Source organism: Aquarana catesbeiana, linkage group LG09 (assembly GCF_042186555.1).
Source record: "Aquarana catesbeiana isolate 2022-GZ linkage group LG09, ASM4218655v1, whole genome shotgun sequence".
Taxonomy (NCBI): domain Eukaryota; kingdom Metazoa; phylum Chordata; class Amphibia; order Anura; family Ranidae; genus Aquarana; species Aquarana catesbeiana.
In genome coordinates, this window is record NC_133332.1 from 244137159 (window position 1) to 244163500 (window position 26342).

Genomic DNA, 26342 nt, shown 5'->3' on the forward strand with positions numbered 1-26342 from the left:
CCAGCACCCTAGCATATGTGGAGGGACCAATGGTTGTGCTGTTGATCTTTATGGTAAAGTCATGGGGGGGGGGGACCGGGAAGGAGGAAATATTACAAGCTCAGTTTTAGAAAGATTGAGTTTGGGAAAGTGGTGTGACATCCATACCGATAAGTCTTTCAGTAATTTTGAGATCCGTGAGGAGATCGAGCGGGTGAGTTGAGGAGTGGAGAGAAAGACCTGGGTGTCATCAACGTAGAGGTGGTATTGGAAGCCATGGGAGGTTATCAACTGGCCCAGGGAAGAGGTATAGAGCGAAAATAGGAGGGGCCCAAGGACGGAGCCTTGGGGTACCCCAACAGAGAGAGGAAGAGGAGCGGAGGAGATGGAGTTGTAAGTGACACTGAAAGTGCGCTGAGATAGGTAGGAGGAGAACCAGGATAAAGCAAAATCACAGAGGCCAAGGGAGTGGATATCGCTATGAGCGATGTGAACCATTGTTTCTCTAACCCCTATTATATGGATCTATGGATCACCTTCTCCATGAGCTGTGTGTTGAGCAATTGCACTTTCTCCTCACTCCTTTCTGCGCGATGTTTCTGGACACGAACGGATCTCTTCAGAGCTTCCTTCTCTGGCTCCACTCGCTGCCTGAGATCATCTAACTGAGCAGTCATTAATTTCATTTCTTCTTTGTGCCGAGATTCGTTGTGTTCCATATTCTGAACGGACAGATAAATTAATACATATTTATTAAACATTATTTGCCATTGATTAAAAAGACAAATCCTGATTGGTCGATATTGCTAAGTTTTGCATTTTTGTGGATTTTTTAATTTTTCTTATACATAAGCCCCTGCTAGTGTACCTCAGCATAATATTATCTTTGCTCCAAAACCACCTTATGGAAAATGACACTACCGCGCAGAGGTGGAAATGTGGGCAGGTCAATATGCATGTTTTTTGCATAGTTTATGGAATTGTTTTTTGCATCACTTGAAGATAAGCCCAACCCACAGACCCATATCGCACCCACATCATTTTAACCACTTCAATACTGGGTGCTTGTACACCTTCCTGCCCAGACCAATTTTTAGCTTTCAGCGCTCTCACATTTTCAATGACAATTGCACGGTCATGCGACACTGTACCCAAACAAAGTTGTTATAATTTTTTTCCCACAAATAGAGCTTTCTTTTGGTGGTAATGGATCACCTCTGGGGTTTTTATTTTTTGCACTACAAATAAAAAGAGACTGAAAATTTTGGGGGAAAAAATAAAGTTTTTCTTTGTTTCTGTTACAAAACTTTATAAATAAGTAATTTTTCTCCTTCACTGATGAGGTGGCACTGATGGGCACTCATAGGTGGCACTAATGGGCACTCATAGGTGGCACTGATAAGCAGCACTGATGGGCACTCATAGGTGGTACTTATAGGCAGCACTGAAAGATGGCACTGTCAGGCAGCACTGATTAGGGGCCACTGGCAGGCATCACTGAGCCGAGTCAGCGTGAGTGGAAGAAAAGCTGAAATGGCTCTTCCTGTTTACACTGTGATCATCTGTGATTGGACACAGCTGATCACGTGGTATAGAGCTTAAGTCAGAGACTCTTTACCTAGATCAGAGCTGCGGTGTGTCAGACTGACACACCACACCACCGACCCCTGCGCTGCTCGCCCCTGCGGACGCACGATCGTGGCTTATCCTGCTGGACATCATATGACGTTCAGTCAGGATAACTTAGACACTTTGCGCACGTCATATTGCTATATGGCTGGCGGGAAGTGGTTAAAGTCCAGCGAACAACATACATATACGTTGTTTCGCACAGCCGGGCCACCTTGTCGCAGTATATGAGCAGTCCAGAAGTAGTTAAAGCCCGCTGTCGGCTGACTTCACAGAGCCAGCCCAGGCTGGGGAAAGACTGTGAGCATATGGCCAAGAGCGGCACCTGGCTCAGCCTCTCAGCGAGCCGTGGGAGATTGAGCCAGCCGCACCCTCACTTGCAGCTTCACAGCCGGTTTCCTACTGCGAATGCGCGAGCCACGCTGTGCTTTGTGAATGGTCCCAGTCTTCTGGGACCTGCGATGTGTCCCAGAAGGCTGCGGGCAAGGGGGCGGCCAATTTACGACTCAGATCGCCGTGGTGCATCTGACCGGAAGTGGGAGAGGGTTTGATTTAGCAATGCTGACACTGTTATATTGATTTAAAATGGATGTAAACCCCATTCAGGAAATCGGACCTAGGCACATATATCTGCTGTGTTTACTTATCTGTCTCCAAAGTCCCAAGTTCCATGTCTTTCTACTGATCCGTTCCTCAGTTATCAGCCAAGTTCTCTGACACAAGAGATAAAAGCAGCTGGAGATTTGTGTCAGGGAGGGTAAACAGAGACAGATTAACAGAGAGCTAGTCTATTTACAGCACAGCTCTGCATGTTTCTTCATTCATCTGCCTATGTGGGGTGGGGGGGTGCCTTTCCTCCAATCAGCTGTCACACAGTGCATGCTAAGACTCCACACCCAGTAGTGGAACAGGAATAAAAAGTTCTAACACAATGTTCATTTTCTAAACAGTATATAAAGCTGAAGACAGCAGATATACAAATAAAACTTATGTAGGGAGATTTGTTTCATCTCTATGTATCATCTGAGGCTGTTCACTTCACTGGGTATATATATGAGGATTTACATCCACTTTAAGTCAAGTATGAATTTAAATTAAAGGTCCACTTTAAAGCTAAACTCCAGGCAAACAGCTAAATATACAAATAAAATAAATATAAAAATGAGTTGTTCAAACTGTCAAAAAATTATATTTCTGATCATCCAGTCCTGAGATTTACACATCTCTGACACACAGTACAGTCCTGTCTTGCAGTGCAGGCAGGGCCAGTGTTCCCACTAGGCAAACTAGGCAGCCACCTAGGGCGCACTGCTGCCCAGGGGCGCCCGGCCACTGATGTTCCTATTCTCTTCTCTCTGCAACAAGCAGAGAGAAGAGAAGTCTCAGCATCAGCAGGCAGCCGCTGCTCCGTTCATACATAGTGTCAGAGGCTCAGTGGCGGCAGAGGACTGTGTCTATGTCCCAACTCCCAAATGAATGGAAGCAAGGAAACATACATTGATGGGTGCTGGTGAGGCTGCATTTGATGGGCGCTGGTAAGGCTGCATTTAATGGGCGCTGGTGAGGCTGCATTTGATGGGAGCTGGTGAGGCTGCATTTGATGGGAGCTGGTGAGGCTGCATTTGATGGGAGCTGGTGAGGCTGCATTTGATGGGCGCTGGTGGGCTGCATTTCATGGGCGCTTCATTAAAAAGGAGGGGTATACCTGGGCAGAACAAAGGGGCTGGGGTCGGGTGGAGCCGGGGGTTGCGGCAAAAGTAGGATTTTTTAAAACAGCTTACCTGTAAAATCCTTTTCTTTCGAAGGACATCACGGGACACAGAGCCACAGTAATTACTGATGGGTTATATAGGTATCACTGGTGATTGGACACTGGCACACCCTATCAGGAAGTTCAACCCCCTATATAATCCCTCCCCCTTGCAGGGATACCTCAGTTTTGTAGCCAAGCAATATAGTGTATTAGAAGAGGGGTGGGACCTCTGTGTCCCGTGATGTCCTTCGAAAGAAAAGGATTTTACAGGTAAGCTGTTTTAAAAAATCCTATTTTCTTTCTTGAACATCACGGGACACAGAGCCACAGTAATTACTGATGGGATGTCCCAGAGCAATGCTACCTGAGGGGGGGGAACCATGACCAAGTAGGGTGCAATCAGACCTGAGGACCCTGTACCGCTGCCTGCAGCACACTACGCCCAAAGGCGATATCCTCATGCCTTCTCACATCCACCTGATAGAATCTGGTGAATGTATGAACTGAAGACCAGGTTGCGGCCTTGCAGATTTGAGCCATAGAGGCCCGGTGATGCACTGCCCAAGAAGCACCAATAGCCCTTGTGGAATGTGCCCTGATCTGAAACGGAGGAATCTTCTGTTTCAAACCGTAAGCTTGAATGATCAACTGTCGAATCCATTTAGAAATGGTAGCTTTTGACGCTGCCTGTCCTCTATTGGGACCCTCTGGCAGCACAAACAAAACATCCGTCTTGCGGATCTGAGTAGTTGCCCCTAGATAGGCCTTAACTGCTCTTACTACATCCAACGAATGTAGAGATCTCTCTTCCGGAGAACAGGGATCTGGAAAAAAGGAAGGTAGAACAATGTCTTGGTTTAAATGAAAATCAGAAACCACCTTCGGTAAAAAACTAGGATGAGGGCGTAGTACCACTCTATCCTTGTGTATAATCAAATAAGGCTCCTTACAGGAAAGAGCTGCTAATTCTGATACTCTTCTAGCAGAAGAGATGGCCACCAGAAAAATTAATTTCCTTGTCAACAAGACCAAAGGAATCTGACTTATTGGTTCAAAAGGCCGTTTCTGTAACACAGCCAGGACCAAATTCAAGTCCCAGGGGTTTAGGGGCGCTTTAACCGGAGGATTAAGACGCATCACCCCCTGCATAAAGTTTCGGACCAAAGAATGCGAAGCAAGTGGCCGCTGAAATAATACTGATAAAGCAGAGACCTGGCCCTTGATGGTACTCAAGGCCAGCTTCATCTCTAATCCCATCTGTAGAAAATCAAGGATTCTACCTATGACATATTTCCTGGGATGCCAACCTCTGGATTCACACCAGGTTATATAAGCCTTCCAGACTCTATGATAAATCATCCTGGAAGCTGGCTTCCTTGCATTAATCAAGGTAGATATGACAGGACCTGAGACCCCACGACTCTTCAGAACGTGGGTCTCAATAGCCAAACCGTCAAATTTAGCGTTTGTAAGGCAGGATGGAACACTGGACCTTGAGATAACAGGTCTGGGCGTTCCGGTAGTGTCCACGGGGAACCTACCGTCATCCTTACTATTTCTTCATACCAAGTCCTTCTGGGCCAAGCGGGGGCCACCAGAAGTACCGACTTCCTTTCCTGCCTGATCCTGCGAAGGAGTCGTGGTAGTAGCAGAAAGGAGTCGTGGTAGTAGCGGGAATGCGTAAATCAGTGAGAACCGATGCCACGGAATCACCAACGCATCCGTCCCGCATGCAAGAGGATCTTTTGTCCTTGCCACAAATCTGTCTATCTTTTTGTTGAATCGGGATGCAAAGAGATCTACATCTGGAACCCCCCATCTTTGGCATATGGCCCAAAAGACGTCGGGATGCAGAGACCATTCCCCTGGAAGTAACTGCTGGCGACTTAGATAGTCCGCCTGCCAATCTTCTATTCCCGGGATGAAAACTGCCGATATGCATGGCACATGCATCTCTGCCCGGACTAAGATCTGGTTCACCTCTTTTTGAGCAGCTCGGCTCCGGGTGCCTCCCTGATGATTGACATAAGCCACTGCTGTGGCATTGTCGGACTGGATCCTGACCGGACAACCCTGTAGCCTGATAGTCCAGGCTTTTAGAGCTAGATGTATTGCCCGGATCTCCAGAATGTTGATGGGTAAGGTCCTCTCTGTCTTGGACCATACCCCTTGGACCGCAGCCTGTTCCAGAACTGCTCCCCAACCTGACAGACTGGCATCTGTTGTTACCACCGTCCAGGTAACCGGTAGAAAGGATTTCCCCTTCTGCAGGTTTTCAGGTATGAGCCACCAATTGAGGCTCTGACGCACCGCATGCGACAGGTGCATCGGGAAGTCTAATGCCTGAACCTTCTTGTTCCAGGTCGACAGAATACTGTGTTGCAGCATTCTTGAGTGAAACTGAGCATAGGGAACTGCTTCGAATGAAGACACCATCTTCCCTAGTAGCCTCATACAAAGGTGGACTGAGGGACCCTTCTTGGTCCTTACTGTCAGAATCAGCTCTCTCAAAGCAGTGATCTTTGCCTGGGGTAGAAATATTTTCTCCTGGCTTGTATCTATAATCAGACCTAAATACTCCAGTCTTCTTACTGGTTTTAGGAAAGACTTTTCTAAGTTGAGGATCCAACCCAGGTGTTCTAGATACCTGACCGTGGTCCTCAAGTTTCCATTCAAAGAGGCTACCGACCGGTCTATCAAGAGCAGGTCGTCTAGGTATGCTATGACAGCTATACCCTGAGCCCTTAATCTGGCCAGAGGAGGAGCCAAGATCTTTGTGAACACTCGAGGTGCAGTGGCTATCCCAAAAGGCAGAGCCACAAACTGGAAATGGCGCCCTCCTACCTCGAAGCGCAGAAACTTCTGATGAGCAGGAAAAATGGGCACATGCAGATATGCATCTCTGATGTCTATTGATGCCAGAAATTCTCCTCCCTGCAGGGTGGGAACTACTGTTCGAATTGATTCCATGCGGAAGGATTGAATCCTTAGGAATCGGTTCAGATCCCTTAAGTCCAAAATGGGCCTGACATCCCCATTTGGCTTTTGGACCGTAAAAAGGTTGGAATAGAAGCCCAATCCCTGGTCCTTTGCGGGAACTATCATAATGACCTCCTGCGACAAAAGTCGCTCTAACGCTAGAAGGAGCGACTGCTTCTTCTCTGGGTCTCTGGGAACATTTGATCTGAGGAACCGAGGAGAAGGGAATTCCTGAAACTCCAGCTTGTACCCTAAGGTTACCGTGGAGACTACCCATCTGTCCTGGAAGTCCTCGTGCCAGAGCTCTGAGAACTGTCGCAGTCTTCCCCCCACTCGAGTGAGCGAGGGCGCCCCCTCATGCAGAGGTCTTAGTGTTTTGCCTAGTAGGCTTCTTTCCCCAGGACTTCTTTTGTCCCTGGGGTTGACTCTTGTCTCTGGACCCCGATGGAGGCGGCCGTCGAGACTGTCTGGAGGCTGAAGCCCCCGGCGCTGGGGAAAGAGTCCGTTTGAAAGAGGGACGCTTACTCTTCTTCTTGACAGGTAAGAGAGTGCTTTTCCCACAAGAGATTCTCTTGATATAGTTATCCAAGTCCTCTCCAAACAACCTTGCACCACGAAATGGAAACCCAGCCAGTAGCTTCTTACATGGTGCTACGGCTGACCAATTTTTCAACCATAGGATTCTACGTATATGCACCAACCCCAGTGAAAGACGGGAGGTTTGCACGATAGAATCTCTAATGGCGTCAACCACAAAGCATAAGGCCGCTGGAAGGTTAGCAAACCCCTGGGCCTGCTGTTCAGGTAATACTTTGATGACCTGCTTAACATGGTCTCTTAAGTATTGACAGACTCCAATCGCTGCTACTGCAGGTTGGGCCACTGATCCTGCTAAGGAGAAAACATCCTTCAATAGGGATTCCATCCTTTTATCTACAGGATCCCTGAGCATCTGAGCATTGTCTACAGGACAAGTCAGGCTATTATTTACGGAGGAAATGGCGGCATCAATAGCCGGTATTCCCCACATTTTAATAAACTTTTCTTCCATCGGATAAAGTGTTGAAAACTTTCTTGGAGGAAAAAAACGTTTGTCTGGGTGATCCCACTCAGAATAAATAAGCTTTTCAAGTAAAGTATGAACAGGAAAAGCATGTGCTGCTTGGAAAGGTTTCAGTGACCCCAAAGCAGAAGAGGATTCTTTAGCAGTTTCAGGTATGGGCAACCTAAATGTGGAGCGGACCAATCCAGTGAGGATCTGCACTAAGACTTTCTCCTCTTGGGAAGTCGCAGAAGGTCCCTCTCCACCTGAATCCTCCGAAGAGGAATCATCCATCCCATCCCGATCCTCTGAAAGGGATTCATCTCCTTTATCCCAGAACTCCTCTGTCTGAGGGTCTTGGGGAACAGAGGAAAGCCTAGTGCGTTTTCTTCCACTGAGTGAAGACGTAATCACGGCCATTAATCTTTCCTCTAGACCATTAATGGTTGAGGAAAAAACCTCTTGTGTAATATATACAGGGGCTGAAGTGCCAGAAGCAGGTGTAGCCCCTGACCCCGATGGCTCTCCCTGGCTAGCCGTCCCTGGCCCATCTTTAGGGGGGGAGGATGCTGCCGACAGGGGGCCCTCAGAACCTGAACGAGATCCCCTAGTGTCTCTGGTTCCTGGGGTGCTTGAACCTCTTCTACCCATAGTGCAAAGCAACAAGGTGTGAGGTATACAAATGAACACTGCCCGCTGAGCGATGTAGTCTGGCTAAAAGCCTTGCTACCCAATGCTCAGTCTGGTGTTACTTCAGTAAATGCTGCCTAGGAGAATGCCTGTGTCCCACCTTACATGCGACCGTCAGCTCTGTGTCTCTCAGAAGGCTGAGTGCACCTGTACAGAGTGCCTTTTAATAGCCTGCAGCTGGCCTGAGTGGGAGTCTAAACACTCTGTGCTGACATCCCGCCCCCTCCTCTACCGCCCCCCTCCCCTCGAGTTTTGAAAAAAACGAGCGCTTCCCCCACTGCCGACTCTCCTGTCATGCTTCTGGAGAAAAGGCTGGGGATGGAGGGGGGGAGGAGGGAGACTGGTAACAAGATCTGCCTGAACGGCTATCTTCAGAGATGGTGGCCATTAGGCTGCAGAGCCCGGGTGGTATAACCACTTTCTAGACCCCTGTGGCCCCTCTCTAGCCTGGGGGGAACATTCAAACATGAGAAATCCCCCTTTCCACCTTACCTGCTTGCAGCCTGCTTTGAGATGCTGGCACATAATCAGCACTGAACACCTGAGACAGTCAGTCAGCATGTGTAGGTTTGTGCTCTTGGCAGCCCCCGGTGGTCACAATAGGCATAGCATGCATTTACCTTAAAGGAGAAAAGCCACTAGAACTCAAAAATTCTGTGGAATCTCCTCTTACCTTATCCAGCCGCAGGGTGCTGTTTACACAGACCCAATCTTCACCTCTCACGGTGGGCTCCGTTTGAAAAAACCGTCAGAGACTGGGGCCCCCATCAGTAGGGGGATCCAACAGTTCTGGGACCGTAAAGCACCTCGCCAGAAATTAGGAAGTTTAAAGCCATTTTCTGATCTGCGGGGTCCAGCTCTCTAAAAAGAGAAGCATTACGGGTAAAACCTCGTTTCTTCGGACACGAGGCCCGGGTACCATTCAATTCGGCCATGAAAAGACACTTTGAATGGATCCGGTTCGCCTGGCTTGCCCCAGTATAGGATCTTAGGATATTCCCTTTGGAGCTCAGCACAGGACATCTTTACACGTCCATCACCTAAGACACTGGCGTAAAAACTGAGGTATCCCTGCAAGGGGGAGGGATTATATAGGGGGTTGAACTTCCTGATAGGGTGTGCCAGTGTCCAATCACCAGTGATACCTATATAACCCATCAGTAATTACTGTGGCTCTGTGTCCCGTGATGTTCGAGAAAGAAATGAGATTTCGCCTAGGGTGTGAAAAATCCTTGCACCAGCCTTGAGTGCAGGAGACCGGATTTTTGTCTGCTGCTGTTGAGTACCATTTACAGGTCATGTCCCTCACCCCGCCATTCACTGGACAAAGAAAGAAGAGGCATCAGTCTGATGAGCGGTCAGCAGTACAGGAAGTGAAGAGAAATCTCTATAGCAGGGCCCCAGATAGCAGCAAAAATCTGACAGGGGTTTTAACCCTTCTCCACGCTATCCAAAACTAAGAAAAATGTTTTGTCTAGACATACATTAAATATTTAGCCTGAAACCATTTACACTTACCCTGAGTTGAACGGAGAGGCGGTTATTCTCAGCCTCTCTGTTCCTCAGTTGCCCTTGTAAGTGAGCTCTTGTTGATTCTAAAGACTTAGAATATTCAGTCGATGTTCTAGCTAGATCCTATGAAAGAACAGACATGATCACAGAATAAAAACTATAAAAACACTGGCAAAAAAAAAAAAGAAAAAAAAATGCTTTTCACACCTTTTCTGTCTTCAGCTGAACCCGCAGATCTTCAATCTCCTTGTCTCGCTCATGAAGCCTCAGTTGGAGATGCTAAGTAACCAAAAATATAAAGAATTAGAACATAGGTAGAAGGTGTAGAAGCAAGTTTATGGTTTATCCTAAGCAGGTCTCATATGTACTAATCTGATAAATCAGAAAATTGGTTGAATAAAAATTTCATCAAACCTATTAAAATTGAATGGGTTAAAATTGTTACTGTTTTTTTTTTTTTTATTTATTTAAGATTCTAAAAAAATCTCACGAGTTAAATTTTGTGCTTTCAATTGGCTAAAGGCTATCAAGTCGCAGAGGAAACCAGGGCCAGAATGATTTAAAGTGATTATAAAGTCTCGTTTTTTTTTCCTATAAAAATAACAAAGATGTTTATACTTACCTGCTCTGTTACAGTGGATTTGCACAGAGCAGCCCAAATCCTCCTCTTCCCAGGTCCCTCTTCCACTCTCCTGGCTCCTCCCTCCTGTCGAGTGCCCCCACAGCAATTAGCTTGCTATGGGGGCACCCGAGCTGAGTCACAGCTCTGTGTGTCCATTCAGACACAGAGCCTCGCCCCCTCTCTTTCCAGATTGGCTAGCTGGCTTTGACAGCACTGGCAGCCGATGGCACCGCTGCTGTGTCTCAGCCAATCAGGAGAGAGAATCTCAGACAGCTAAGACACACATGGACATCGCTGGACAGAGAGGGACCTCGGGTAAGTGTTAGGGGGGCTGCTGCACACAGAAGGCTTTTTATCTTCATGCATAGAATGCATGAAGATGAAAAACCTTCTGCGTTTAAATCTCCTTTAACCACTTCAGCCCCGCAAGATTTTACCCCCTTCCTGACCAGAGCACTTATTACAATTTGGCACGGCGCCGCTTTAAGTGACAATTGTGCGGTCATTCAGGGATTGTGCCCGAACAAAATTTGCGTCCTTTTTTGCCCACAAATAGAGCTTTCTTTTGGTGGTATTTGATCACACCTGCGGTTTTTATTTTTTGCGCTTTAAACAAAAAAAGAGCGACAATTTTGAAAAAAATAAAATATTATCCCCCCAATTTTTTTTAAAGTAGAGTTCCACCCAAAAGTGGAACTTCCGCTCATTGTACTCCCCCCCCCCCCCCTCCTCCGGTGCCACATTTGGCCTCTTTCAGGGGGGGGAGGGGGGACAGCATACCTGTGTTTCACAGGTATGCTTTCCCCACTTCCAGGAGCCTCAGCTGCGGGTATTGACATCACGGCTGGGGCCGCCGGGCCAGTAGGAGAGAGGAGCGGAGCCTCGCACATGCGCAGTAGGGTACCCGGCGTGAAGTCGAAAGGCTACACTGCCGGGTTCCCTTACTCACAATGGAGGAGGCAGCACCTGACAGCTAAAGGAAACATCAGCTACGGTGCCGACATCGCTGGACTCCAGGACAGGTAAGTGTCCGATTATTAAAAGTCAGCAGCTGCAGTATACAGACCTCCGCTTTAAAAAAAAATTCCTTCATCAGTTTAGGCCAATATATAGTCTTCTACATATTTTTGGTAAAAAAATAAATTTAAAAAATCGTAATAAGCATATTTTGATTGGTTTGCACAAAAGTTAAAGTGTCCACAAGCTATGGGAAAGATTTATGGCAATTTTATTATTATTATTATTTTTTTTTTACTAGTAATGGCGGTGATCTGTGATTTTTAGCGGTACTGCGACATACAGATCGGAGACTTTTGACACTTTTTTGGGACCATTGGCTATAAAAATGCACTGATTACTGTGAGAATGTCACTGGTAGGGAAGGGGTTAACACTAGGGGCCGATCAAGGGGTTATTTGTGTATTCCAACTGTATGGGGATGAGACTGACTAGGAGCGGAGACATATCGTTTTTCCTACTCAGTAGGAACAAACAATATGGCTCCTCTTCCCTGACAGGTGCAGCTCTGCCCCGTCAGCTACAGCCCACTATCAGTTGACTCCTTTGACACACAACAGAAGTATTGGCAAAATAGCTTTGGCCATACTTCTCTTTTAAATGTTGCAAGGATTAAAGACTCACGGCTAAATGAATACGTGTGTGGCCATCGCTAACAACATATCCAGCTTAAAATTTTAAAGGTACCTAGCAATGGGTTTATTAGATAAGACGTGAGACAATGTGCAGAGCTGAAACCTAGCTCTATTCTTCCTCTGCAGAGCACCCCCTCACCCCCCCTATGTGATGCCTAAGCTTCTATGTAATGGATTGTTCCATTTGTTTCCTTTTTTCTGCTTTGTATTGTGGATATTTTATGCTTTTTATACTCTCCTTTTCTGGAAGTCCTGTATCTTCCCATGGTGTTTATCTGTCCTCAGATGTGAAGTGAGAGTCATCGTCGTGATGAAGACAGTGCCATCCCACTCCATCATTACACTGTTGCCCCCCAGAAGCTGGGTACAGAACACCTTCACAGCATATCCTCCATGACACTCAGGTGCTAAAGACATCTTTTGGCAACAGCGAAGTACTGCGAGAGACAGTTTCAGACTGAAGGTGAGTATTGCAGCCAGAGCTGCATCTATGTTTTTATTACCTCCTAGGGGACTTTTAATTAAAAAAAATTGCAGCATTGGGCTTTAAGTAGTCCATAATGGACACCAATCAAACAATATTGTTATGACCGTTTTCAGCTTTGTAAAAAGCAAAGATGTGATTGGTTAATTCCAGTATATGCATTTTGCACATCAAAAAGTGAAGTATTGCTATGATATAAGGAACATCCGGAAATGTTACTTTACAACCTTCACCTAACCCTAATCAGCTTGCATTAAAAGTGAAAAAGAATCCCCCCAAAAATGCATGGCATATTTTACAAACACTCATATTTGTTTATCTGCATTGCAAGCTCTAAGAGCATGCTTCCTGCCAGTCCCAGGAGATTTGGTGATGTCACTACTGCGCTGTTCACAGTTCCCCAGAGCCCTGCCTCTACCAAGATGGCTGCCTTCATACAGAGACGCAGTGCAGAACAAGTCAGTAAAAGGGAAAAGAGAAGCTGCAGGGAGGTCACAGACCATACTGGTGACTAACATTTTGTTCAGTTGATCTTTAATGCATTCCACATGTTTCAATTGACCAGTAGGGCTGGCCATAGATGAAATGATTTTCTTTCCTTCCACTACAGGAGGAAGAAAAGAAAATTGCTTGATTCCCCCATCAACACAGTCAGTGTTGATGGGAAATGCCTCCCGCTGTGCTATTGTATTCTACCAGGGGGTGTTGTGGGGAGTTTTCCCAGCCAGCAGAATACAATGGTTACTGCTAGCAGGTAAAGCTGCTGGCAGTAACTGTATGTAGAAAAATCCAATATGCTGGTTGTACCCAAGTTGATTAATCAATCAACTTGGGTACAATCAGCCTGCCCATACATGGTTCGAATCTTGGCCAGAACCTGCAAAACCGACCAAGATTTGAACTGTCTATGGCCAGCTTAAAGCGGAGTTCCACCCAAATTTTGAACAATATCTGTATGTATTCTCTTCCTTGCCTAGATGCTGACATGCCGTTTAAAAAAATTTAAATCGTCGTAATTACCTTTTATTTTTCTATTCTTCTTTGCACTTCCTGGTTCTCCTCCCGTGGGAGTAGGCGTGTTTCTAGCCTCTCCCAGACTCCTGGGAGCTAGTCTCAGGCTTCCCAGGATGCCACTGAGCATGTGCGGGAACGAGCAGTGAATGCTGGGAGCACAGCATTCACCACATCCAGGAAATAAATGCTTGTGGGCTTCAAATGCCCACAATGAAGATGGAAACCGCCTGCAGTGAATAATATAAGTTATTCTTTCCGACGAAATCTGACACAGGCGGACATATTACACACAATATGTGAGTATGTAATGCTGAGAAGAAAAGTTTGTGAATGAACTAAAAAAAAAAAAAAAAAAAAAAAAAAAAAAAAGATAGATAGGTGGACCCCCGCTTTAAGGCTAATCATAGTAATGAGTGAATAGGATAGTAGCTATGCAGTGTGGCAGAAGTGCATGAGCTGGTAACCATTCAAGGCACCAATCATGATATTTTAAATATCTATTAAGGAGAAGCTGTACTGAGGGATATATACAGAGGCTGTCACTGCTGGCCTCCTTCTAAAAATTGAGTGGTTGTCAAGCTGTCTCTGGTTATGATAGTTTAAATGCCAGTTGTGAAACCTGAGAAATGTCAGAACTCTACGTTTGATTTTCCCCACCACACCGAATAATACTTTTCTTTCACAATGTTTTTATTATTAAAGTAAGACAAGCTCACAAAAAAGTGAACAATCGCCTAGGCCAGTAGCTGAGAATGGTATAAGAATGGCAACATATATACAATAAACTAGTGTGCCTCTAACATGGTATAGGCAGTAACAACGAAAAGAGACAAAAATGACTAGGTGAGAGTGCCTTGATAGTATTATATGTGAATAGGGTAATAGGGAATCATACAGCACTCAATAATTGCTGCTTAAAGAATGTGCTAAGCCAATAGCATTACAGGAATCACCCTGTAAAAATAATATGCAGTACCGGAGATTGACCTATGTTGAGGCATAGGATAAAATAGAACCTCTCAGGGACGTATAATGAACTAGTAATAAAACATATTAGTGAAGATCTCGTAAGTCTCCTAAAGTGCAAAGGGGCTTTACCCCCACTCAGAGACCGATAAACTATATCATCAAATAGGAAACAGAAAAATTCTCCCCTCAGAAGTACGGCCAGAGAGCAGCTAACAGGCTCAGTCAACTGGCATCTGACGGTAGATAGTCAAAAAATAAAAAGAAGAAAGAGAAAGAAAAGAGAAGAGAAGCCCCTCTCCAGGGAACCCAAGGCAACCGCCGGCAGGTTAGACACAATTTCCTATAGGTCCAAAAAGCGGGAACGTGGGCTCATCGCTGGAAACTGATTTAACTAAGGCTGAAGAAACTTGTCCTTAGTACCCGTGAGTATTGCCGTAAGCTTCTACTTTGTCAGCATACCATGCACCCGTCGCTTCACCTCCTAAAAGAAGAGTGGTGTTTTCCACGCCTTCGCAATGGTTTGTTTAGTAGCCATAAAAAGATGTGTTGCCAAGATACGTTCTCGTTTTGCTAACTCCAGGATAGGATTAGAAAGTAAAGCATCCCAGGGGTCCTTACGTATATTAGAATGAAATAGCGTATTGACCAAAGCGTGCACCCGAATCCACAGCCTTTTAACTTTGGGGCATGCTCACAATATCAGTGTTAATTTTGTCGACTAAAACATTTTAGTCGACTAAATGAATACTATTTTAGTCGACTAAAATACGACTAAAATTAAAACAATTGATGACTAAAATACGACTAAAACTAAAATGGCATTTTAGTCAAAAGACTAAGACTAAAGCTGAACTGAAATTTGACTCCAAAATTAACACTGGTCTGTAGTGCATGTTCATACCTCAATACCTTAAATAATATATGAGATTTTTCACTCCAGCAGTATATAATGAGTTTGGAAATTGTAGAGAAATGTTAACCAATGCATTACAATTTAATTACACCCATTAGATTTTAGATGACTAAAATGAGTTTTAGTTGACTAAAATGTACTGGAGATTTTAGTCGACTAAAACATAGGACATTTTAGTCGACTAAAATGTACTGGAGATTTAGTCGACTAAATACGACTAAAACTAAAACAATTGCAGAAGACTAAAATGGGACTAAAACTAATATGACATTTTAGTCCTAAGACTAAAACTAAATCGAAATTTGCTGCCAAAATTAACACTGCACCATATGTGCTTCATATTGCCCTGGTCTAATCAACCCCCTGAAACACCTCGCTGGGTATGTAGGAAGGTATTTCTTTCTCAAACATCACGGGACACAGAGCCACAGTAATTATTGATGGGTTATATAGGTATCACTGGTGATTGGACACTGGCACACCCTATCAGGAAGTTCAACCCCCTATATAATCCCTCCCCCTTGCAGGGATACCTCAGTTTTTACGCCAGTGTCTTAGGTGATGGACGTGTAAAGATGTCCTGTGCTGAGCTCCAAAGGGAATATCCTAAGATCCTATACTGGGGCAAGCCAGGCGAACCGGATCCATTCAAAGTGTCTTTTCATGGCCGAATTGAATGGTACCCGGGCCTCGTGTCCGAAGAAACGAGGTTTTACCCGTAATGCTTCTCTTTTTAGAGAGCTGGACCCCGCAGATCAGAAAATGGCTTTAAACTTCCTAATTTCTGGTGAGGTGCTTTACGGTCCCAGAACTGTTGGATCCCCCTACTGATGGGGGCCCCAGTCTCTGACGGTTTTTTCAAACGGAGCCCACCGTGAGAGGTGAAGATTGGGTCTGTGTAAACAGCACCCTGCGGCTGGATAAGGTAAGAGGAGATTCCACAGAATTTTTGAGTTCTAGTGGCTTTTCTCCTTTAAGGTAAATGCATGCTATGCCTATTGTGACCACCGGGGGCTTCCAAGAGCACAAACCTACACATGCTGAATGTCTGTCTCAGGTGTTGTAATCGCTGTGTATGTCCCAGCGTATCAAGCAGGCTGCAAGCAGGTAAGGTGGATGGGGGGATTTCTCATGTTTGAATGTTCCCCCCCAGGCTAGAGAGGGGCCACAGGGGTCTAGAAAGTGGTTATACCACCCGGGCTCTGTGGCCTAATGGCCACCATCTCTGAAGATAGCCGTTCAGGCAAATCTTGTTACCAGTCTCCCTCCTTCCCCCCCCCCATCCCCAGCCTTTTCTCCAGAGCATGACAGGAGAGTCGGCAGTGCAGGAAGCGCTCGTTTTTTTCAAAACTCAAGGGGGGGGGCGGTAGAGGAGGGGGCGGGATGTCAGCACAGAGTGTTTAGACTCCCACTCAGGCCAGCTGCAGGCTATTAAAGGCACTCTGTACAGGTGCACTCAGCCTTCTGAGAGACACAGAGCTGACGGTCGCATGTAAGGTGGGACACAGGCATTCTCCTAGGCAGCATTTACTGAAGTAACACCAGACTGAGCATTGGGTAGCAAGGCTTTTAGCCAGACTACATCGCTCAGCGGACAGTGTTCATTTGTATACCTCACACCTTGTTGCTTTGCACTATGGGTAGAAGAGGTTCAAGCACCCCAGGAACCAGAGACACTAGGGGATCTCGTTCAGGTTCTGAGGGCCCCCTGTCGGCAGCATCCTTCCCCCCTAAAGATGGGCCAGGGACGGCTAGCCAGGGAGAGCCATCGGGGTCAGGGGCTACACCTGCTTCTGGCACTTCAGCCCCTGTATATATTACACAAGAGGTTTTTTCCTCAACCATTAATGGTCTAGAGGAAAGATTAATGGCCGTGATTACGTCTTCACTCAGTGGAAGAAAACGCACTAGGCTTTCCTCTGTTCCCCAAGACCCTCAGACAGAGGAGCTCTGGGATAAAGGAGATGAATCCCTTTCAGAGGATCGGGATGGGATGGATGATTCCTCTTCGGAGGATTCAGGTGGAGAGGGACCCTCTGCGACTTCCCAAGAGGAGAAAGTCTTAGTGCAGATCCTCACTGGATTGGTCCGCTCCACATTTAAGTTGCCCATACCTGAAACTGCTAAAGAATCCTCTTCTGCTTTGGGGTCACTGAAACCTTTCCAAGCAGCACATGCTTTTCCTGTTCATACTTTACTTGAAAAGCTTATTTATTCTGAGTGGGATCACCCAGACAAACGTTTTTTTTTCCGCCGAGAAAGTTTTCAACACTTTATCCGATGGAAGAAAAGTTTATTAAAATGTGGGGAATTCCGGCTATTGATGCCGCCATTTCCTCAATAAATAATAGCCTGACTTGTCCTGTAGACAATGCTCAGATGCTCAGGGATCCTGTAGATAAAAGGATGGAATCCCTATTGAAGGATGTTTTCTCCTTAGCAGGATCAGTGGCCCAACCTGCAATAGCAGCGATTGGAGTCTGTCAATACTTAAGAGACCATGTTAAGCAGGTCATCAAAGTATTACCTGAACAGCAGGCCCAGGGGTTTGCTAACCTTCCAGCGGCCTTATGCTTTGTGGTTGACGCCATTAGAGATTCTATCGTGCAAACCTCCCGTCTTTCACTGGGGTTGGTGCATATACGTAGAATCCTATGGTTGAAAAATTGGTCAGCCGAAGCACCATGTAAGAAGCTACTGGCTGGGTTTCCATTTCGTGGTGCAAGGTTGTTTGGAGAGGACTTGGATAACTATATCAAGAGAATCTCTTGTGGGAAAAGCACTCTCTTACCTGTCAAGAAGAAGAGTAAGCGTCCCTCTTTCAAACGGACTCTTTCCCCAGCGCCGGGGGCTTCAGCCTCCAGGCAGTCTCGACGGCCGCCTCCATCGGGGTCCAGAGACAAGAGTCAACCCCAGGGACAAAAGAAGTCCTGGGGAAAGAAGCCTACTAGGCAAAACACTAAGACCTCTGCATGAGGGGGCGCCCCCGCTCACTCGAGTGGGGGGAAGACTGCGACAATTCTCAGAGCTCTGGCAGGAGGACTTCCAGGACAGATGGGTAGTCTCCACGGTAACCTTAGGGTACAAGCTGGAGTTTCAGGAATTCCCTTCTCCTCGGTTCCTCAGATCAAATGTTCCCAGAGACCCAGAGAAGAAGCAGTCGCTCCTTCTAGCGTTAGAGCGACTTTTGTCGCAGGAGGTCATTATGATAGTTCCCGCAAAGGACCAGGGATTGGGCTTCTATTCCAACCTTTTTACGGTCCAAAAGCCAAATGGGGATGTCAGGCCCATTTTGGACTTAAGGGATCTGAACCGATTCCTAAGGATTCAATCCTTCCGCATGGAATCAATTCGAACAGTAGTTCCCACCCTGCAGGGAGGAGAATTTCTGGCATCAATAGACATCAGAGATGCATATCTGCATGTGCCCATTTTTCCTGCTCATCAGAAGTTTCTGCGCTTCGAGGTAGGAGGGCGCCATTTCCAGTTTATGGCTCTGCCCTTTGGGATAGCCACTGCACCTCGAGTGTTCACAAAGATCTTGGCTCCTCCTCTGGCCAGATTAAGGGCTCAGGGTATAGCGGTCATAGCATACCTAGACGACCTGCTCTTGATAGACCGGTCGGTAGCCTCTTTGAATGGAAACTTGAGGACCACGGTTAGGTATCTAGAACACCTGGGTTGGATCCTCAACTTAGAAAAGTCTTTCCTAAAACCAGTAAGAAGACTGGAATATTTAGGTCTGATTATACATACAAGCCAGGAGAAAATATTTCTACCCAGGCAAAGATCACTGCTTTGAGAGAGCTGATTCTGACAGTAAGGACCAAGAAGGGTCCCTCAGTCCGCCTTTGTATGAGGCTACTAGGGAAGATGGTGTCTTCATTCGAAGCAGTTCCCTATGCTCAGTTTCACTCAAGAATGCTGCAACACAGTATTCTGTTGACCTGGAACAAGAAGGTTCAGGCATTAGACTTTCCGATGCACCTGTCGCATGTGGTGCGTCAGAGCCTCAATTGGTGGCTCATACCCGAAAACCTGCAGAAGGGGAAATCCTTTCTACCGGTTACCTGGACGGTGGTAACAACAGATGCCAGTCTGTCAGGTTGGGGAGAAGTTCTGGAACAGGCTGCGGTCCAAGGAGTATGGTCCAAGACAGAGAGGACCTTACCCATCAACATTCTGGAGATCCGGGCGATACATCTAGCTCTAAAAGCCTGGACTATCAGGCTACAGGGTTGTCCGGTCAGGATCCAGTCCGACAATGCCACAGCAGTGGCTTATGTCAATCATCAGGGAGGCACCCGGAGCCGAGCTGCTCAAAAAGAGGTGAACCAGATCTTAGTCTGGGCAGAGATGCATGTGCCATGCATATCGGCAGTTTTCATCCCGGGAATAGAGAATTGGCAGGTGGACTATCTAAGTCGCCAGCAGTTACTTCCAGGGGAATGGTCTCTGCATCCCGACGTCTTTTGGGCCATATGCCAAAGATGGGGGGTTCCAGATGTAGATCTCTTTGCATCCCGATTCAACAAAAAGATAGACAGATTTGTGGCAAGGACAAAAGATCCTCTTGCATGCGGGACGGATGCGTTGGTGATTCCGTGGCATCGGTTCTCACTGATTTACGCATTCCCGCCTATTCTGCTACTACCACGACTCCTTCGCAGGATCAGGCAGGAAAGGAAGTCGGTACTTCTGGTGGCCCCCGCTTGGCCCAGAAGGACTTGGTATGCAGAAATAGTAAGGATGACGGTAGGTTCCCCGTGGACACTACCGGAACGCCCAGACCTGTTATCTCAAGGTCCAGTGTTCCATCCTGCCTTACAAACGATAAATTTGACGGTTTGGCTATTGAGACCCACGTTCTGAAGAGTCGTGGGCTCTCAGGTCCTGTCATATCTACCTTGATTAATGCAAGGAAGCCAGCTTCCAGGATGATTTATCATAGAGTCTGGAAAGCTTATATAACCTGGTGTGAATCCAGAGGTTGGCATCCCAGGAAATATGTCATAGGTAGAATCCTTGATTTTCTACAGATGGGATTAGAGATGAAGCTGGCCTTGAGTACCATCAAGGGCCAGGTCTCTGCTTTATCAGTATTATTTCAGCGGCCACTTGCTTCGCATTCTTTGGTCCGAAACTTTATGCAGGGGGTGATGCGTCTTAATCCTCCGGTTAAAGCGCCCCTAAACCCCTGGGACTTGAATTTGGTCCTGGCTGTGTTACAGAAACGGCCTTTTGAACCAATAAGTCAGATTCCTTTGGTCTTGTTGACAAGGAAATTAATTTTTCTGGTGGCCATCTCTTCTGCTAGAAGAGTATCAGAATTAGCAGCTCTTTCCTGTAAGGAGCCTTATTTGATTATACACAAGGATAGAGTGGTACTACGCCCTCATCCTAGTTTTTTACCGAAGGTGGTTTCTGATTTTCATTTAAACCAAGACATTGTTCTACCTTCCTTTTTTCCAGATCCCTGTTCTCCGGAAGAGAGATCTCTACATTCGTTGGATGTAGTAAGAGCAGTTAAGGCCTATCTAGGGGCAACTACTCAGATCCGCAAGACGGATGTTTTGTTTGTGCTGCCAGAGGGTCCCAATAGAGGACAGGCAGCGTCAAAAGCTACCATTTCTAAATGGATTCGACAGTTGATCATTCAAGCTTACGGTTTGAAACAGAAGATTCCTCCGTTTCAGATCAGGGCACATTCCACAAGGGCTATTGGTGCTTCTTGGGCAGTGCATCACCGGGCCTCTATGGCTCAAATCTGCAAGGCCGCAACCTGGTCTTCAGTTCATACATTCACCAGATTCTATCAGGTGGATGTGAGAAGGCATGAGGATATCGCCTTTGGGCGTAGTGTGCTGCAGGCAGCAGTACAGGGTCCTCAGGTCTGATTGCACCCTACTTGGTCGTGGTTCCCCCCCCCTCAGGTAGCATTGCTCTGGGACATCCCATCAGTAATTACTGTGGCTCGGTGTCCCGTGATGTTCGAGAAAGAAAATAGGATTTTTTAAAACAGCTTACCTGTAAAATCCTTTTCTTTCGAAGGACATCACGGGACACAGAGGTCCCACCCCTCTTCTAATACACTATATTGCTTGGCTACAAAACTGAGGTATCCCTGCAAGGGGGAGGGATTATATAGGGGGTTGAACTTCCTGATAGGGTGTGCCAGTGTCCAATCACCAGTGATACCTATATAACCCATCAGTAATTACTGTGGCTCTGTGTCCCGTGATGTCCTTCGAAAGAAAAGGATTTTACAGGTAAGCTGTTTTAAAAAATCCTATTTTTGCAATTCTCTCTGGAGTGTAGTACCATCTAGACATGACTTTGAACAAATTCTCTAATGCTGTGACGTTTCGGGAAGAATGAAAAAGAGCCTCCAACATCTTAGACCAATCCTCTGGGGATTGAAGGGCACCTAAATCTGCCTCCCATCGTGCACAGTAGAAAGGGGCTGGAGTGTTGGATGCTCCTAGAAGGGAGGAGTAGAGTAATGAGACTAGGCCTTGAGTAACTAGATGGGTACGGCATCTGGTTTCGAATGCAGTGGAGAACAATCATAATTTCTAACCAGGGTGTCTAAAAAGTGTCGAATTTGGATACAGCGGTATCTCACTCGATCAGGAGCTTCAAAAGTTTCCTGAATCTGCTGAAAAGTGTATACCCCCCTAGTTGTAAGAAAGGAGCGGACCGTTGTCAGGCCCTTGGAGCGCCACCAATGGAAGCTATGGGGGTCATTCAACCCTGGAGGAAACCATGGACAGTTAAAAACCTCCAGAAGAGGTAAGTGAGGTGAAAGAAGTCTGGCAAAATATTTAACCGAATCCCATATCATGAGTGAGTGGGACAAGATAGGGTTTAGAGGCCTAGAGCAAAGTTCGGCAGGCAGCCACAGAAGTAATGATAGTGGGACTGGGTCCACATCCATTAAGTCAATATATGTCCACCAGAGCAGACCCTCTAGCATATAGCTGTATCAAGGGTGCAATTTGCGCCTCTTTATAATAGTACAACAGGTTTAGAACTCCCAAACCCCCTGCACACTTCAGTTTGTAAAACACCACCTGATTCAAACTTGGCCTGGTTGATCCCCAGATAAATTAAAGTGTCCCACTTGCAAGGAACACAATATATGTGGGAGGATTGAAACCGGCAGAACTCAAAAAGCGTACAGAGGTTTTGGGAGGAAGGTCATCTTTATTGCGTTGATGCGGCCCATCCAAGAGATCATAGATTTATCCCACGATTCCAGCAGATGGGTAAGTGATCTGATAAGGGAGGGATAATTAGCCTTGTATAGTGATCCCCAGGTAAGGAATGGAGGGTGACCAATGAAATGGGAAGTTCATTGTTAAAGCACGCTGAGCCGAGTCCGGTAATGAAACATTTAAAGCACGCAATTTAGTCTGATTAACTTGAAGTGTCAATAGGGAGGCAAAACTGTGCAAGAGAGAAAATAAATTAGGAAGACTGGTGTGAGGTGACGTGATATACATTAAGACGTCATCGGCAAATAGCGCCAGTTTATGATGCATTCCAGCCAATTCCACACCTCGAATATCGGGATTCAAGTGGATATGTTCCGTAAGTGGCTCGAGGGCTATTATAAAGAGGAGTGGGGACAAAGGGCAGCCTTGGCGCATACCACGTAGAATAGGAAATTGAGGATTCGTACCCGATATATTTAATGGAAGCTGTCGGCTGGGAATACAGTTTCTCGACCCAACATAAGAAAGGATCACCCACACCCCTATAACGGAGGACTTCTTTCAGATATTCCCATGATAAAGTATCAAACACCTTCTGGATGTCCAAGGACAGTAATATAAAGGGTATAGTTCAATGGTGAGCTAGGTGGGTAAGAAGAAGCACACGGCGTATATTGTCAGTGGCCTGCCGAAGAGGGACAAAACATGTTTGATCTTTTGAGTCTAGGTGATGTAAGATCGGATTCAAGCAATTGGCGGGTACCTTGGTTAAGAGTATTACATCTATATTAATAAGGCCAAGAAATATTTTTTATTGCCATTACATCATATTGTTTAGTAAGTCCTCATAGGCACTACATTACTAGTTTTACTGGTCAGTAAAGTGTAATTTCCCCTAGACAGGGGCTTCTGGACCTCCACTAATGCCTGTTGGTCTCTTGAGCTGGCCATGAATGAATCGAGTCTTGGCTGGTTCAGCAGGGACTAGCCGAGATTTCGATCCATGTATGGGAAGGCTGAGTGTACGGTGGTTGATCCATCAGTCGACCTCCCCTCCCCACCAGCAGAACACAATAGTGCTGCGGAAGGGATTCTCAATTAACATTGATTGTGACCGTGGCTGCAGGAAAAAAATAGATCAAATCATCTATGGCTTGCCTTACTGTACCCCTGGAGCTTAAGTCTGCTCCCCATTCAGCCTCATGGTCATTTTCTGTGCTCCTCTGTATACTTCCATATCGTAGACTGTTCTAGAAACATATACTATTCATCCTGTGTGAGCCCAAAGCTGCTATGTAAAGGAATGTTCCATTTGTTTCCTTTCTTCTGCTTTGTACTGATAAAACTCATAAATAAAGAACGCATAAAAAAAAAAAAAAAGTCAGAACACCTGATCTGCATACTTGTTCAGTGACTCAAAACATTGAAGCCATTGGATTATCAAAACAGCCAGCAACCAGAGTTTTCAAAAGGAGAGTTTAGGAAGGGCACTCTGTATATATTCTCAGAACAAGTTTCCTCAAATAATCAACCTGAAATAGCCACAGTACCAGACATTACTAGAAGGAGACAGCTGGAACTGCAGCTACGAGTCTTGGTAAAGGCAGATGGCTAAGTGTTGGCCCTCTTTATAGGGCCCACACTTATATTTTTAAAAAAGGTTATAAATCAATACCACATTTCATCACATCACACATACAGCTCTCTCTGTGTCAGCATCAGACAGCTTCTTCAGTAAAAGCTCTTTCTGCTCCAACAGCCGGTGGGTTTCTGTCTGTAAAATAAAAGAAGACTAGGGAATAATACTGAATAAATTATTTCCATTGAAATAAAGACTGAACTCAGTCAGCCAACCTTAATTGTCTCCTAGTTCTGACATTGCCTGACCCAGGTTATGCACTACTAAGCAGAGGGTTATGAAGCCTGATATAAAAACAAATTCAGACGCATTGGGGTTGATTTACTAAAAAACTGGAGGGTGCAAAATCTGGTGCACAGATAAAAAATCACCTTGCAGGTTTTATTGCCAAAGCTTTATTGAACAAGCTGAAGTTAGAAGCTGATTGGCTACCATGCACAGCTGCATCAGATTCTGAGTGCTCCAGTCTTAGTAAATCTCCCCCATTAGGTGCAATGGAAAAAGCACTTACTGATTTTCCAGTAAACACATAGCTACCATGAATGTTGTTTCTATATCTGCCTAGAATTCAGCAAGTTTATTTTATATATTGTATTTTTGGTATCTGAATCTGTCATACTATCTTCCTGTAATAGTCCGCACAATAAGTAATGTTAGTTATTCTGATGACTTCTTCATTGCCCAACTGCCAGGCTAGGGTGGGGTTGGTGACCAAGCTGTACTATTTGACTACAGTGAAGAATTTGGGAGCAATGGGAACCAGCGTATGTTTTCCACCACAGGTTTCCATTGATCAGGTCAGACCTCACCTCTCTGCTGTGTTGCTCCCTGAGCAAAGTCCTCAGGGTCCTGTTAGTCTCCTCGAATGTGTTCAGCTTCTCCAATAAAATCTCCTTCTGCCGGGTGAGGAGGTTCATGTCTGTGGTGTTTAATCTCTTCTCCTGCAAAGGACAGAAGTGATCACAGATGGAGCTAATAGACAAAATAGCTAAACTCAGGCCTAGTATTATGCAAGTCACTGACCTGCTTCATCTGAGTGATAGTGTCCTGCAGGGAGTTCACTTGTCTTACTGCCTCTGCCCCATCCATTTCCGCTTCCACCAGCTTGGCAAGCAGATGAGACTGTTCTTGCTGCAGCAGCTGTTTATGCCTCCTAAAATGCAATGTATATCAAATTATACAATCTTTAGTCAATTGTAAAAGCTGTCCACTAGATTAGTAGAGGAAAGTTAAGCCTGGTACACACCACTATTTTTTTTTTGTTCAACCCAACGGGTTGAATGAACAAAAACCTGACAGCTCAGGTCGGAGCCGCTGTTATAACAATACAATGTTAGTACAGCAATCTTCCTTGCTGTTCTATTGTGTTCTGATGTGGACGCCCCCCCTGCCAGAACACTCCAGTCAACGCTCGCAGGCATTGGCTGAGAGCGCTGATCGCCCGTGTGTACTAGGCTAAAGGCAAGTCAAAAGGGTTGAAAGAACAAAAATTGCTCAATTCCCCCATCAACACAGTCAGTGTTGATGTGAGAAATCCCTCCCGCTGCGCTATTCTGACAGAGGGAGGTTTCCCCTCCATCAAAATACAATGATCACTGCTGGAAGCTATACCTGCTGATAGTGTTCGTATGCACAAAACAAAAACAAAAAAACAGGCTGGTTGTACTGAAGTCAGTTGATTAGAATGACATCAGTGCAACCAACTTGCCCATAGACGGATCTAAATATCAGTGCCCCGTCAGAGAAGCACTCTCCTTCGGGACAACCGGGTGGGCACGTTCCCGAATCCTGCTTCTGCGTTTGACACAGAAAGCAGGACTGGACCCCGCCCCCGCTTCACTGGATTTGATTGACATCATCGGGAGCCAATGGCTGCGCTGCTATCAATCTATCCGATCAGGACCCGGGGAGAAAAAGAGAGGGTTCAGGTGAGTAAAATGGGGGCACTGGGGGGCTGTAGCATGACAGAAGGTTTTTTCACCTTAATGCATAGAATGCATTAAGGTGAAAAACCATGAGGGTTTACAACCCCTTTAAGGTTTTTTTGGCTGTCGCTTGGCAGCTCGAAGTTTCAGCTCCTTCCATACATTTTCTATAAGGTTAAGGTCGGGAGACTGGCTAGGCCACTCCATGATCTTAATGTGCATCTTCTTGAGCCACTCCTTTGTTGCCTTGTATGTTTTGACATTGAAAAGGGGTTGCGGGACTTTAAATGAGATTTATGAAAGCATAATCTCCATCCCTATTA

The 26342-nt window shown here is 45.9% G+C and overlaps 1 protein-coding gene across 3 annotated transcripts in view; it reads right to left on the reverse strand.

Annotated features, from left to right (window-relative positions):
- The window catches only part of ODF2 (outer dense fiber of sperm tails 2), a 95691-nt gene that overhangs the window by 40645 nt on the left and 28704 nt on the right, over positions 1-26342 (reverse strand). For all 3 annotated transcript variants that reach the window (XM_073600075.1, XM_073600072.1, XM_073600074.1), the window contains exons 6-11: positions 25118-25247; positions 24904-25035; positions 24155-24229; positions 9792-9863; positions 9591-9707; positions 516-701 (exon numbers count right to left, since the gene is read on the reverse strand). In XM_073600075.1, coding sequence (XP_073456176.1) covers positions 516-701; positions 9591-9707; positions 9792-9863; positions 24155-24229; positions 24904-25035; positions 25118-25247 — 712 coding nt within the window. The remainder of the gene's footprint in view (positions 1-515; positions 702-9590; positions 9708-9791; positions 9864-24154; positions 24230-24903; positions 25036-25117; positions 25248-26342) is intronic.